The sequence below is a fragment of the Sinohyriopsis cumingii genome, chromosome 7, assembly GCF_028554795.1.
Source record: "Sinohyriopsis cumingii isolate HCF-2022 chromosome 7, ASM2855479v2, whole genome shotgun sequence".
Taxonomy (NCBI): domain Eukaryota; kingdom Metazoa; phylum Mollusca; class Bivalvia; order Unionida; family Unionidae; genus Sinohyriopsis; species Sinohyriopsis cumingii.
Genome location: NC_142967.1, coordinates 60,565,262 through 60,581,349, shown reverse-complemented (window position 1 = coordinate 60,581,349; position 16,088 = coordinate 60,565,262). Strand labels below are relative to the sequence as shown.

Below are 16,088 nucleotides of genomic sequence, written 5' to 3'. Positions count from 1 at the left end.
TTATTTATTTGATATCATTAACAAATATTTCAACATCATATGTTTTCTTAAAAAAGGTGATCCTTCTTCAAATTTGAGGTGGTAGAGTAGATCTGATGCAACCTCACAAAACTCATAAGAGTGAACTTAGTGTAGGAAACCAATTTGCTTTGGGTTGGGTCCCATAATGTTGGATGAGAGGATCCCAGTAGTTAAGCAGTGTAGAAGTTAATGGCTGCTGCTCCATTGCAAGACACTTATTTGGCCTCAACTTCAGTTCAATGCATGACCAGAAGGGACCAGTTTGCTAATCATGCCAAACTTCAGGGTTTAAGCGTCAGCAATTCAGTTGAAAAGTTCTGCATACACTTTAAAACTGAGCAATGTGATTAATGAACATGGTGTTGTTCACCAAACCTTACAAAGGACATGGCCTCTGAATCAGGTGGCAAGGGTCAATTGAGTTTAGTTTAGTTTTAACTTTGCTTGAAAATCAATAAATGAGCATTATAAGTATCCTTGTCTCCTTGTTGAACTCCAAAGCAGGTGTCAAATTAGCAAAAGTGACATTCTGAGAAAACCAATAAAAACTTCAACCATTAGCATGAGACATGGTCTCTGCAGGACCAGGAATATTTCAACAAGTGATTCAGATGAATAAACTCACCTGTGTCATGAACATTGATGAAGATTTCTCATCAATGAATCCAATGATGAGAACCAAAAACTAACCAAGCTTTCACCGTTTGTGATAGCCAAAACATTTAAAGGGTTCTGCTGAGGAGCCAAGACATTACTAGAGAAAAACAGTTTGGGCCAACAACATGTAGTGTAGCTACAAAGCTCACTCTAAAAATACACTTTGCTCACAACAGTTTTGTGATAAAACTTTGAAGGTATTTCGACACAAATCTTTCAACTCAGAAAATTATTTTCTTTGGCCTGGAGATTTGGATGTCTGTAACAATGCTGGGTTGCTTTAAAATCTCAACTCTTTGAATGTCACACAGGTGAAATAAATCAACATTCCATGTTCCAAGGTCGATTCCCACAACCACTTTCATACTGATATTTTACTGTGCCACTTTGCCTATATTAATCAAAGATGGCTTTTGATCATCCCTGTCCATCCTTTCATTCCTAATCTTTTTCAGTGCAACAACTGTCAGAAACATGACCACCATAAAGTTGGCTGCAAGAGGAAACAAGTCTGTCACACATGTGGGCAAAAGGGTTACGAGATACTGAGCTGCTTGGAGAAAATATCTTGTGTGAATTGCCAGTGAATATCTTAGGGGGAAATGTTAAAAGAAGATCAAACATGTGAAACAGAAGAATGGCAGCAGCTTTCTTGAGGCTACAAAATTTGTGGAGGCCACAGATCTCCTTAACAAAGCTGGCAGCTGAAGTGAAGAAGAAACAATTGATAAATGATGTTTGTTTCCAGACATATTACATGGCCACAACGTCAAACCAAATTAAGTCAATGATGCCAATAAAATGCATGCCAGCAGATCCCAATAATGAAAGTAAAGTAAACAAGTCAAATAATCAGCATGACAATATAGAATCTAGGTCATCTAAGGCTGCAAACAAAACAAAAAATGCCTAAATCCAACCAAAGAAAATATCAGCTACCCAATGACCTCAATTGACGTAAAATCAATGAGCCACAGAAAATTATTAAAACATCTGTGAAATCCAGTCCACCAAAAAGACAAAGACCTCTGGCACTGAGTGGTAATACATGCTCTAAACCAAACAAGGAGAGGATTAATGAATCTACTAGATTTCCTGAAGGATCTCATAAACCTATGAAGCTCTTTAGTAAGTTTAAGTACTTAGAAACTATGGATACTAGGGAACTCCTTGATATCACATAGGGAACGATCACAAAAGTCCCATACTTTCACCACATTTATGTTTATATTTTAAACCATAAAACAATGGGATTGATGAGGATGAATGGCAAATATTGATGAAAGAAGTCTTCTACTTAGCTGTTTGTCTTCATAAACCCCTTTTAAATGAACACTATCAATTAGTCAGTCTTAAAAACTTCACAATGAACAGCAGCTTTTCAAGAATGGCTATGATAGGAGTGTCCATCATCACACATAATAAAGCTCCTCACAACCAAATTCATCTCAATAATAATTTAGAGGCTGTTTGTGTGTTGTTACATAAAACTATCTCACTTTGTTCAATATATCCCCCTCCAGGCACTAAAATTAATTATTTTTACAATCATACTCAACAGTTTTTGGTGTCTTTTGTTTTGCTTGGTGACTTTAATGGCCACCATACACTGTAACAAGGTGTTCTCATACAATCTGAGAAAAGTATTCTTTACTGTTTGCTGTCTAGTTACACTGGTGCAAAGGGTAATGAAAGGGCATATAAAGTGACCTTAACTGCCCTGCAGTTGTCCATCTCTAAGTGAAAGATTCCATAAACTTACATCATATATTTTATAAATCAGCATGTTTGTCTTTATACTTGGCAAATTATGTGGAATGAAATTGCCACAAACAAACTCAAGCCTACTACTGGAGAGTGTCATGGTTAGTGTCAAACAAATCAGAGAGATGAGATGGTATTATGCCAGACATGTATCAGACACATATACCTGACTCATGAATTCCTCCCAAGGAGTGGACCATGACCATGACCTTGACCTTGACTATGCAACTGTCCACTCATAGTGGATCACATTCTTATCGAGTGCGACAATTTTCATCCAGTGAGACAGATGAAAGTAACTTGATGTAAACTTATAAAAGAAATGGTACAAGGATGTAGCAACTGAGAAATTCTTGTATTTATTTAGAGAATGTGGTTTAATATACAACAAATTTTAATAGTAAATGTATTTTAAGGATTTGATATGTTTTACCTTTACCTGTTACTTTACAGAATTTTAACATGTCTACATCTTATATTTTATCTTTTGTACTAATGTTTACAATTATTTGGAATAGTTTGCCTTCCTAAATGTTTGTGTAATTCATTTTGCATTTCTCAAGCTTTACCACTTGTTGGTAATTTCATAGCCATTTTTGTACTTAGGTGCCATACAACACTGCATCCATAGTTTCCTTAAAAAGGTTTTTAAAAGTGGTGGAATATATGCAGTATCTGAAATTTTTATATCACTGTTAATTGGCATTTACAAAAATGTTGTTTAAAGTAATATGGTGTATAGTATAGTACGGGACAAGTACCAATTAATGTTGACCTCCTAACAATTCTGCACATTTTGTCAATGAGATCTTCATGTTTATCTTCTCTCATTCCTTGGAAGTTCAAATTTGTCTTATTTTGTAGTAGACATTTACACTGCTCTCACACAAGCATCTTTGGCAATTTGACTTCCCTGTAGCTCTTTCTTGAGGTCCGCTATTTCTTTGGTCTGTTTGTCCACAACTTTCTTCGTTTATCATATGCACCTCTTTCAGATCATTTTCTTAACTGCCCACTTTCTCCAACCCAAGTTTTTCAATATGATGCTTCATTTCATTCATTATTTTGTTAAATTATTGTATCTATCATTGTGATGTTTTTCAAATCAATCTTTCATATTATATTCACTCATGTTTTCCAATCATTCCATCTTACTTTATCCCCAAATGTTAGATTCATTTCTTTCAACCTTATGTTGGTGCAGGAATGTAGTATTGGCCTGTTATGCCTTACAACATGCAGTTAGAGGCAACTAATGGAGAAAGAAGCCATGGTGGTTCACTGGTGAGCATGCTGGACACATGACGAAAAGGGTGAAGGTTCAATAATAATAATAATAATAATAATAATGTATTATTTATAAAGATTGACTCATTTGCTCAAGGACTATTCTGCCTTGAAGCTCTCTTAAGAAATGTATAACAATCTGCATCATACAAAAGATAATTACTATTTATTTTAACATGTCTTGAGTATTATATATACTAAATTATAATTTATTCTTAACACATACATACTCATGATATCTCTACTTAAATGCTGTAATATATTCTGCTGAATTTACATGCAGTGGAAGTTTGTTCCATAGAACTCTACCATAGTATTGGAAGTTTTTCTTGAATTTCTCTGTTCTTGGCTCTGGTGGATGAAGGTTTCCATGTGACATTGATCTCAACTAGTTTCCATGTGACACTGATCTCAACTAGTTTCCACGTGACATTGATCTCAACTAGTTATGTGTTGAATAAAATCTGTAGACATCCTAATGATACTCATGCAATTCCATGTGGACATTTACAATCAACAGCTACCTGCCTTGTGAAAATAGGTTCTTTTGTATCTTTATACAATTTTAAGTCTGTAAACAATGCTTTTGAAAAATAATCAATAGATGGATCTAACATAGTATAGGTTGCACTTTTCTGAAGTCAATAAATCCATTGTTGGAAAAAAATATATGAATTGTGGAAGAGAATGTGAGTTTCTGTTGAATCCTACCACTGGATCAACCTGGGTTGGTTTCTGTGGTGTGTCGCTGGTCAAGGGACTATACTCAAATGACCTCAGCACTAAATGGTATACTAATGTTGCAGTGCCATAAAATACCTAAGCAACCCAAGCCAATAACTTCCTTCATCTGATGAGGCATTTCAGATATGTCTAGGTTAGTATTATCAAACTCAGACATTTTGTTTTTTAATTGTGACCTATTGAGTACACACAGATTGTAATCAATATAAAACTTGTGAGCAGTGTGTCTGATAAGTCCTGTTACCTATTCAGTTCCAGAAATAGCCTAGATGATACAGATGATCCTTGATAGTCCAGTACTGTACACATATGCAGAATGTGAAAATATTGTGTTTGTAAAGTTACAAAGTTCACATATGATATTTTATCAGTCCAAATCATGAAAATACTAATGCATTTCAGAATAAGAACCTCATCAGACACGTATTCATCAAAGAAGACATTATGCAAATTAACCCCCCTTATATCAGCAAGCTCTCTAACCCCATGCAAGTCTATCACAGTGCCATGCTAAAACATACATTTAATCAGCACAATATTGCCAATATTGTGCTGATGTGCAACTTTTGAACCATATGGGTATGTATGTGTGTGTGTGTGTGTGTGTGTGTGTGTGTGTGTGTCTGGTTTCAGGATAATGGGACTGGGTGGGACATCATGCTACATGTCTGTGGCATGATGCCCCAGTGCTAGACATAACTATACACTGTCACACTGCAGACGTCATAGAAATATGACTGAAAATATGTTAAAGCTTCGTTTAAAATCCAAATCATACACACACTCACAGAATCTTGGGATAGCACTTTCCAACCTATTTGTTGTATATTTGTAATTCTCTCTCTCTCTCTCTCTCTCTCTCTCTCTCTCTCTCTCTCTCTATATATATATATATATATATATATATATATATATATATATATATATATATATATATATATATATATATATATCAAAGTGGCAAATTTAATCTCAAACAATTGTGAAGTTATTAGTGCAAAAGATAGTAAGATTTAAAACTTAAAATAATGAGCCATGGCCAAGGTGGTTTATATTACATCTTTTATATAAGAGATATGCCAAGTTTTGTGATAGAAAAATTAACATGGCACATACTTAACATCTAATGATGATGTATACATACATATACAGTTACCTACCTGAATTGCAAACAGCTATAAAGTTATAAAACTTAATGACAAGTGATGGAAAAGTGACATATTGAGCCATGTTCTTGACCTTAAAGATAAAACCATATTGTGGCACATAACATGCCTCTTGTCAATGATGTATGAGTAAACAAAGATAAAACCATATTGTGGCACATAACATGCCTCTTGTCAATGATGTATGAGGAAACAAAGTTTTATCAATTAATCTCAAATGTTATACAGCAGAAAGGAAAGTGTGATGGAAAACTGCAACTATTGAGCCTTGACCTTGACCCTGAAGATAGGAGCTTCATTACACCATGAAACACACCTTATTTTGATGATGAATAAGAATAACATGTTTTATCATTTAATCAAAAACAGTTTGAAGGTCATGAGCAATATGAAAATGAAATGGTAAAATATTGAGCTATAACCTTGACATTAACGATTTATGAAGCACACCTTCTTGAGATAATATACAAGACTACCAAGATTAATCCTGTAATCTCCAATGGCTTTAAAGTTATGGAGAGTAAGGGAAAGTGTGATGAATAGGGAAATATTGAGCTGTGGCCTTGAACCCTGAAGATAAACCACACACACACACACACACATACACACACATAAAATTAATAATGATGAAGTGTAAATAAAGCAAATTACATTCCTTAATTCACAAAAATACACTCCTGGTTAGCTGCCTTGTGAGTCCTTGGCAAATGTTACTTTAAGTAACCTAACTCCAGTTTCCTTGGCACAATAAAGCTAATATCGTATTAACAAATAGATATACATACAGTCATCCAATCTGACATTTCTAACATAAAGTGAGGTTGAGAAATAAACTTGAAGCACGAAACTGAACCCATGTTAGAGCAACATGATTTAAGGGTCAGGGTGAACTACTAGTGTGATGAGAGTGTATTTGTCAAAATACTTCCCCTCATCAAGTTTCCTTAATCCAGTTATACAGTTTGTATACAATCTGCAGGGGGTAAGTTCTATGAAACTCACTCCAAAAGGTGTCGTGGGCAGGTACCTTATTAATTCAGTTATATAACGTACCAAATATTGACAGTTTACAGAGCAACTTACATAGGCAGATAAATGAATAAAGCAAATTACAATTTGCCTGTTATGTCATATTCTCTAATCCAATGTGCTTAAAGGTTCATGGGAAGAGACAAAATAATGTGTTTTTAAAAAAAAAAAACTAGACATGAGTTATTCCATATACACAGAGAGTCTAGGACACTGTATATTCAGTGCAAAATATGCCTGAGTTAACTGAAGAATTCAACCAAGAATTTGCAAATACATGTAATGTATATGCCTGTACATCAATACCCACTCAACCTCCTCTAACTCTAAAAGGTGTCATTAGCCTATGTCCTATTAAATAAATTATATAACTGACAAATCTTGACTTGCTTCATTTTGCACAGTGGCTTGCAAAACAATAAATAACTGAATAAAGCAGGTAACTTCTAGCGCCTTATTCTCTGGGAAAATGTGTTGAAATTAGGACCATGGAAAGATGCAGTCATATATTGTTAACAATCAACAAATATGAGTATTCCAAATAAATGGAGTACTATGAGTATGAGTATTCCAAGTAAATGGAGTACTCTTATGTCACTTGTTTAGGCTTGAATAAATAGTAACACAAGAAAGAGCGAAAACAACAAGCTTTTAAAAATACAATAATTTATTTCCCTGGACAAATTCTGTAAAATTAAAAAGATATAAACATAAGTATTTATAGAATCAAATCCAAAAATGATCCAAAAATAATCCGAGAATAAAATTAAAGAAGTCCTAATAACAAAATTTTCTACTGATTTCATGTATGAATTCCGACGAAAAAGGAAAGATGGAAGACAATGTATGCTGCAATCTGTAGAAGTCTACAGTTCCTTGTAGAAATAGAGTTATCACTCTGTTTTCTGATAGCTATATAAAAAACTGTCCTTGTTCCACAATATTACATGAGCACACATATTTTTCAGAAAAATAACAGAATTAATCCTTTTGAATCCAAGTAATTAAAAAAATTCCAAACCAAGTAATTTGAAATCACTCCAAACTGCATAACATACAACTAACAGTTTAACAGCCCAACTTCTACTGAGATTAATTCTCCAAAACATGGGTTATATGGGCTTTCTAAAACGTAAAAAAGGGTCATGTGATCATCTTCTGGAAGTTTATAGAAGCAAATACTTGTTACAGATCAATTTACCCACTGTGACCCTGATGAAAACCAATCATTGTTCATATCTTAAAGACAAAGTCCCATCATGACCTTGGAAACAACCAATCATTTTAAAATAAAATAGAACTTGTTTATGAAAGTTGCTACAAATTCTGAAACAAGGTCAGGATCAACACCTGGTTTTTATAAACTAACAGTCAAGGTCAAACTATTTTCTAGAAAAAGTATCATCTCTAGTGAATAAATTTACATTACAATATCATGTAAATTGAAATAAATATATATTAAATCAGATATAATTAAATCAAATATACATAACAAGTACAAATGGAGAGTCTAATATAGGTTAAACTTGGTCAGTGATCAAGAACAGAATAAAGTGACACTGGATTAATAATATTCAGGAAGACAAAGAAGTAACAATGTCACTTTTCTCTATATATTGTAAATTCAAGATATTCATGAAGATGCAGAAGATAGTCAGAAAGACAAAGTTGCAGCATTGTTTTTCTCCATGTGTTCCAGATTCATGATATTCTGAGAAACTAATGTTTCTCTATTCCTTCTAAATTCATGACATACAGAAAGGCAAAGAAGTTGCAGCATTGCTTTCTCTGTGTATTCTAAATTCATGAGACAAATTCAGCACACTGTTCATAATTTCTCCATTCAGATCATTTCAAAAGGATCATGTTTGCAAAGACAAAAGATTAAAATGTTGCTGTAAGAATCACCTTTCATTAAGTGTCAGACAAAGAAATATTTACAGCTGCTAATTAATAGCTTAAGATTTACAACTATCACGTAAGCATTTTTCAAATGATAATGATCATAATTCAGGATATAATATTGTTCTCATATAAAATTTACCATTCCGTAGTCTTAATGAAATACAATTGGTTTCTTTTCCAAAATCAGATGTATAAAATGTAAAAAGTAAATTCAACTTAAATGTATTTCTTCTTGCTATATGTTGTTGCATGGAAAGTGGATGCTAATAAGTTTTTTTTTGTTGAACAAATGTGTGATTTGGATTTTTGTAAACATAGCTTTAACAATTTTTCAGTCATATCGCTATGATGCCTGCAGTGTGGCAGTTTACAGTGTTGTCCAGCACTGAGGCATCATGCCGCAGACATGTAGCATGATGTCCCACCCAGTAACATTATCCTGACACCAGGCCGACCAATCCTAACACTAACCTCTTAATGCTGGGTGCCAAGTGAGGTAGCTGTTAGTACCATTTTTGTAAGTCTTTGGTATGACTCGGCTGGGGATTGAACCCATGACCTACTGCATCTGTCGAGGCAGATGCTCTAACCACTAGGCCACTGGAGCAGTTTTGTTTGAACCTAATTAATATATATATATATATATATATATATATATATATATATATATATATATATATATATATATATATATATATATATATATATATATATATATATGTTTGTCCTAATTACAGATTCATATTCAGCCTAAGTGGTTAGAGTGTTGATCGCCTCATATGAAAAAGGTGGCAGGTTCAAACACTGGCCAAGTCATACCAAATACTCATAAAAATGGTACTAGCAACTGCCTCACTTGGCACTCAGCATTAAGAGATTAATGCTGGGATTGGTTGGCCTGGTTCAGGATATTGTGACTGGGTGGGACATGATGCCACATTTCTGTGTCATGATACATACATACATACATACATACCCTTACTACTTTTATGTTCTGCACATTGGGAACTCTATTGGAAAATGGTCCAGTTTTTGCTTCTTTGAGGAAAATACTCTCCAGCTGCTGGTACTCTGGACTCGGATTCAACACATTTACACGTTTAAGATTCTCCTTGTCTTGCATTGTGCTCCAGTTCATGGGTAAAGCATCAAGTCTTGCTGGAAAACAATAGAAATATAGTTATACCATTAGGGAAAAAATAAAGCCATATTACTGATAACAATTCTTTTCACATCACTGACTAGGAATTCATGTGATTTTTTTTCTCAGTTTCCAATATTTTTCAGAAGATACTCCTAGTTACAGATTAATGGGATGCATGTTTCTCCTAATTACAGACTCATGGAATGTTTCTAATTACAGATTCATGGGATGAATGTTTTTCCTCATTACAGACTCATGGAATGTTTCTTCTAATTACAGATTCATGTGATAAATGTTTGTCCTAATTATAGATTCATGGGATGAATGTTTTTCCTAATTACAGATTCATGGGATGATGTTAATGGGACAGGATTAATGTTAATGATGTTAATGGGATGGGATTAATGGAAGATGATTAATGTTAATGATATTGATGGGATGAGATTAATGTTAAGGACTATAATGGGATGGGATTAATGGAAGGGGATTAATGTTAATGATGTTAATGGGATGGAATTAATGGGATGATGCTTCATGAAAATATTAAGTTCACTAACAAAACTTGTACAGTTGAACTGCTGACCCAAAACTGATAAAAATTAGCACATTATTCCACTTATAGGGACAGGTTTTCTTTCTTTAACCAATCTAATATCAACTTTGGGGTTATAGTTTGTAAGCTGTTTACTTAAGTGTCCATGGGGACACCTGCCATACAACCACCACTGAAGCTCATTGAAATAGTAACTTGGTGAAGAATGCTTCATGAACCACTAAACTAGTGTACTACAAACATATCATTAGTTCTTTCTGAATTTCCATGCACCAGAATGGAATAAGAACTAATATTATTGACTGAAACGTGCAGCAAGAATTCCCAAAGGGACTGGCTCAGAATCATTTGTTAGAATCGATAAGAAGTTTTATTTTCCTCTCTTTTTTCAGTTGCAAAATATTTACATTATCCCAGATATATTCAGATGAACGTCACAGATAAAAAATATCAAGCTTGGTCAGATCTATTATCACGAATATAACATGTTCAAAAGTCTAGTGTAAGTCATCCCAGTCAAAATTTGTCCACATGCCAAATATGCCTAAAATGCACTGATAAATTTATTCAAATTGTTGTAATAACAAGCCATTATTATAGTCCACTGATCTTGAATACAAGGTGACAGTGACTTTATTATTTTCATTCAAGATATTCTTTAGATAAATTCACAAACACAGTTTAATAACAGAAAATCAAACTTGTTCCTGTCTTCATTGTCTTTAAAAGGTACAGAGAATCCCTAATTGCAACCATAATTATTAATTTGGACTTTTGATTTTGAAACAAATATTGCATATTGCAGACTGTGCTAAACCTATTAAAGATTTTATTCAAATACAACTAGATTCAAGGTCTGGACAGGAGCCAGTCATATGTGTAGGAGTAGTTACATTTATAAGCTTATTACAAGATACTTCCAATTGCAATGAATGGCCTGCTTTTTCAGCTGTAAACTGCAATATTATACTGCCCTGGAATTTTTTACCACATTGGTAAATTCTGGGGGCTTCTTTCAGGTCTCAATCAGTTTCCAGTATACTTAAGGTCAAGCTAAATTGTCTATATCAGATTCATCATAAATAAACATAACAAGATGTCCCCATCTCCTCTGACTTCAGGTCAAAATTTGCAATGCAAGATAAAATATATGATTAGAAGTTCAAACTGCAAATACACAGCCCTTTCTGCACTCCAGCAATCACCTATCAGCCAAATAAACTATATGGCAGGCCTAAGTATGAGCAATTCTATGTCAAAAAATTATTGCATTTTTGTTTCAACAGTGCTTTAATCAGTTGTTGTGCAACATCATGGTCATATGACATATTAGCTGGTGGATCTTACTAAAAATGGATGTAACATTTGTTTCAAAATGCTAATATACATAGAAAGCAAGAAAAATAAATACTACAAAAATGAATAGGACATTTATTCAACAAAACAATCTTGTCACCTGCTTCAACACCTGTGGTATGAATCTATTCAATGTCACCCTCTTCATCAGGGTACAATGTCACACTCTTCAACACCTGTGTTGTGAATCTATTCAGGTTAGATCACCTTAGCTAGCAAAGAGTTATTGATACACTTAGTTCCACATCAATGATGGACAAAGTTGATCAGCATCCCTTGGCTAGCAAATTAGGGTCAAAACATATCTGCATCATATGAAGATGGTAATGATAGAAAACTATGTGCTGCAAAAATCAAATTTGTTGATGGATTGATTTAATGACAGAGAGGGGAAAGATTGTAGTTGCTGTTGTTACTGTCACAAGTTTAATGCCATTTTTCACAACACAATAGGCTATACATGGTGGCCAGTATATTTGGTGGGGAAGCACCTGGGAAAACTACTGACCCACAGGAGCTACTGGCAAGCTTTCTCACATACCCATGTTGACCAAGCTTGAGACTTGAACCCACACAGATTGCAGGTAAGATCACAGTGATCTGTGAAGGTAAGCACCTTAGACCACTCAGCCATTGGGGACCCAGTATGATTGGAATTATAATAACTAAATGATCCTGATTTTACATTTATTGAATTGTAAATTTTACCTAATCATTCACAAACTTCACATAATGTCTTTCTTATTTTTGTTACTTTGTAAGATAATTACCAAAACCATAATCCCACAACTATAAAAAAGTCGTATCTGACCTTGATCTCTAGGTCATGAGAGCTGGTTATAAAACTCATCGAGATATACCAAGCTAACAAATTGGATCAAAAAAATCCTGTATTAGTGTTGACAAAACATCAGCAATGAAAATTCTCAATCATGATTATTTACCTCATTGGAGGTCATTTAATACTGATTATCCAAAAGAAATATTTTAATTCTGATTACTAATCTTGTTGGTAGTCATACAGTGCTGGTTACTAAACAAGAAAAGACCATATTGTACAGGACACATCAACATAATGGTAAGGAGTTCACATCTTAAAGGATATAGGCGTTCACATTTTAAATGGATATGTTATATAAATATAATTCAAAATAAAAATTGACAACAAATGTTTTTAGGAAAAAGGGTGCAAAAATAAAGATAAAATCTCAATCTTCACCATTTAAAGAGTACGTGTACCAGAAGTAGCTTTAGTTTTAAAGAATTAAAACAGTGGAAGACCAAGTAAGGCTAGTCACAAGAAAATGTGTCAATTACTATATGATTATGTAGCTAACAATGCAAAACATTACTATTTGGATTCCACATTTCAGTGACTAATAATTACCTTTCAGAATGTCTTTCCTGACTATCTTGACACTATCCTCTTCATGATCTTTGACATATACAAGATAGTTTTTGAAATCGATGACAAAGATGATGCTGTTGCTGGGGTCTGGTAGATCAAGGAATTCATCATGATTCTTGAAGGCTTCCTCCATTCTAAGATTGGTCATTTTATCGAATGGTGTTAATTTTGTCTCATCCTGTGTTACTTCCTCATAATTCCATTGGACTATTTGATACAATTGCTCAGCTTCCTCCTTTTCACTCTCTTTTCTTGCTTTGTCTCTTAACTTCTTCTGGAACTCATTTTGTGCCCTAGACACATTCTGCTTAGTTCCTCTAATCAAAACTTGTTTCTTCTCCTGTATGAACTCACATTCAACAAGTTCTTCTGTTTTAAAGAACTCCTTAAGCTGAAAAATATGAATTATATCAAAATAGCTGGCCAAGTCATTGTATTTCAGCATAGTCTAAAAGGTATACTCATCCAGTTTTCTGAAGAAAAAAAATACAGTGAAATTAAAAATGGTACCATAACAACATAACCAATTAGTTATTTGGAGCAGGTAGATGAAAGTCAATTTTTTCAAAAGTATAATTTATAGCATATTAAGTTAGATACAGAAATTCCTGTACAAATCAGGCATTTTTCAAGTCATTTTGAGTATATTTCTGCAGGGTATTATAAATATGACTGCTATTAGGTTCTATTTTGCAAATATTTGCATGGATATAGGAGACTTAGTAATAATACAAGATTCCAAGTTTTGCTCAGAAACCCTTGCAGAAAACAATACAGTATGGTATGGCATGGTATGGTTTGGTATGGTATGGTATGGTATGGTATAGTATGGTATGGTATGGTATGGTATGGTATGGTTTGGTATGGTATGGTATGGTTTGGTATGGTATAGTATGGTATGGTATGGTATAGTTTGGTATGGTATGGTATGGTATGGTCTGGTCTGGTCTGGTATGGTATGGTACGGTACCGTATGGTACGGTACAGTACAGTACAGTACAGTACAGTACAGTATAGTATAGAACATTATGTTCTATTATAGTATATTACATTATAATGGATTATATTATAATAGGTAAAGGTGATACATATCATATTATATTATATTATATTATATTATATTATATTATATTATATTACATTATATTATATTATATTATATTATATTATATTATATCATATTATGTTATATTATATTATATTATGTAATATTATATTATACTGGCATGCTTTATAATGATCATTTTTATTTTGTAAAATATTTTGTTTAGAAACCTGGAAGGGTATACCTATTTATGACTCAAAAGAGTACCGGAAATGTTGAAACTGGAATGCACACTGCCCGGCTGTACATTTTCCGAGGTTATACTTGGAATTTTGACCTAAAACTTTGGACGTCCAAGGTTTATCCATGGTTTTCCTAGGAAAACCTGGGAAACCTCAGACAATGCTGATATTTTGTCCAAGGTTTTATAAGCAAACCTCAAACATTATCTCATACATTAAAAAACCTCAGAAATACCTTGGACAAAGCCATGGACATGAGAACTTAGTTTATTTTTGGCTTGGAAAAACCTTGGAAATAAGAACTTAGTCATTTTTTGCTTGGACATGGCTTGGAAATGTAGACATAGAAGTTTTTTAGCTAGGAAATGGACTTGGTCTGTTTTAACTGTACACTTAGAGATTTCTCTATATTTATTCAGAATGTATTTTTACAGCTTATTAAAATGAATCATGTTTGTCATTACCAAAACAGCTAACAAGTCTAGGATTTTAATTAAAAAAATTGAATTAATTAATGTTGATTCATTGATATGGGTTTTACTGTGTACTATCTCAGTTCAGGCATCATGGTGCCAAACAGGATCACAGATTTTGGTTTCACATCTTATTTACATGGAGATAAAAATATGAGATAAAAAACCAAAACCTATATATAATCCCCCAGTTAGAATTTTTCTTAGCATTCCTACACTTTTGATCACTTCATGCAATCATCTTAGTGTAACACAGTGGTCCCAGTTCTAATGCCCTGTATCCACACAGGACAAATATTATAATATTTTTCCTAACAACTGATTCTAAAGTAAAGTCTTCAATGCCTAAAGGGTCACATGACATCTTTCTTAAAATTTGTGTCTGTGTGATAGTTACAGGAATAATAATTTAAAGTACCAGTTTAGAAGGATAATAAACTATTACATTATTAATGTAAAAATGTTTTCTGAAAAATTGTATGACACTGTTTATTTGTCACATTAATTACGAGAATAATAATTATAAATATACAACTGATTCTGAAAAAATTGCATGGATGATTGGCATGTCACTATTTTTAATTATCATTTTGAATATGACAGCTGATAATAGCACTGTTACATGGAAGTTTAATCCCTTTCAAAATGATTTGGAAAGAATACACCAAACATTTGATTCTGTTTTCTGACAACAAAAAGGGGTTGTACTCTGCTTGTACAACACTGATTCCATCTCTGAAACACATATAATTCATCTGGGGATTTTAAAAATATTAAACTTTACAAAGAAAGTTGGCTTCTGATGTTTAAATAACATGAAAAATGACCTTCAAAGTTATTGATGACATAAATTTGAACAATGTTTTCACTTTGAGTTTAAAATGGTGTAAATCTTTTTTATTTGTAATTAGTTCATATACAATTCAAGTATTCATGAAATGTAATGTGAAGCAACCACGACCGTTCCCCAGCTCTCCTTCCCACTAATGACAGCCAACCATTCAACTGTAAGGGACCTTTATGGACCCACAGATTGAGGCCAAACTATCAGGGTTCCTTTAATTGAACCCATAAAAGCCTGGGGGAGGTGGCACCATTCCCTTCCCCAGGAACAACTAGCATCCTCATTTAAACTTTGCAAAGCCACATCTATCCTTTCAGTGATCCAGTAAAAAGGTATGTCATTAGTTAAATTGTAGCTAAATTGTGAGTGGTAAATGATCAAGTAAAAAACACAAGCTTGTGTTAGTGTACTTGTATTTGATAAAGATTTTAATTTATACACCTAAATTCT

General features: G+C 33.4%; 1 protein-coding gene across 1 annotated transcript in view; it reads right to left on the bottom strand.

Moving 5' to 3' along the window:
• Nucleotides 1-16,088, bottom strand: part of LOC149795354 (protein mono-ADP-ribosyltransferase PARP14-like) — a 137,511-nt gene that overhangs the window by 16,326 nt on the left and 105,097 nt on the right. The window contains exons 22-23 of the mRNA XM_089963782.1: nucleotides 13,014-13,425; nucleotides 9,550-9,731 (exon numbers count right to left, since the gene is read on the bottom strand). Of these exons, the coding sequence (XP_089819908.1) occupies nucleotides 9,550-9,731; nucleotides 13,014-13,425 (594 nt within the window). The remainder of the gene's footprint in view (nucleotides 1-9,549; nucleotides 9,732-13,013; nucleotides 13,426-16,088) is intronic.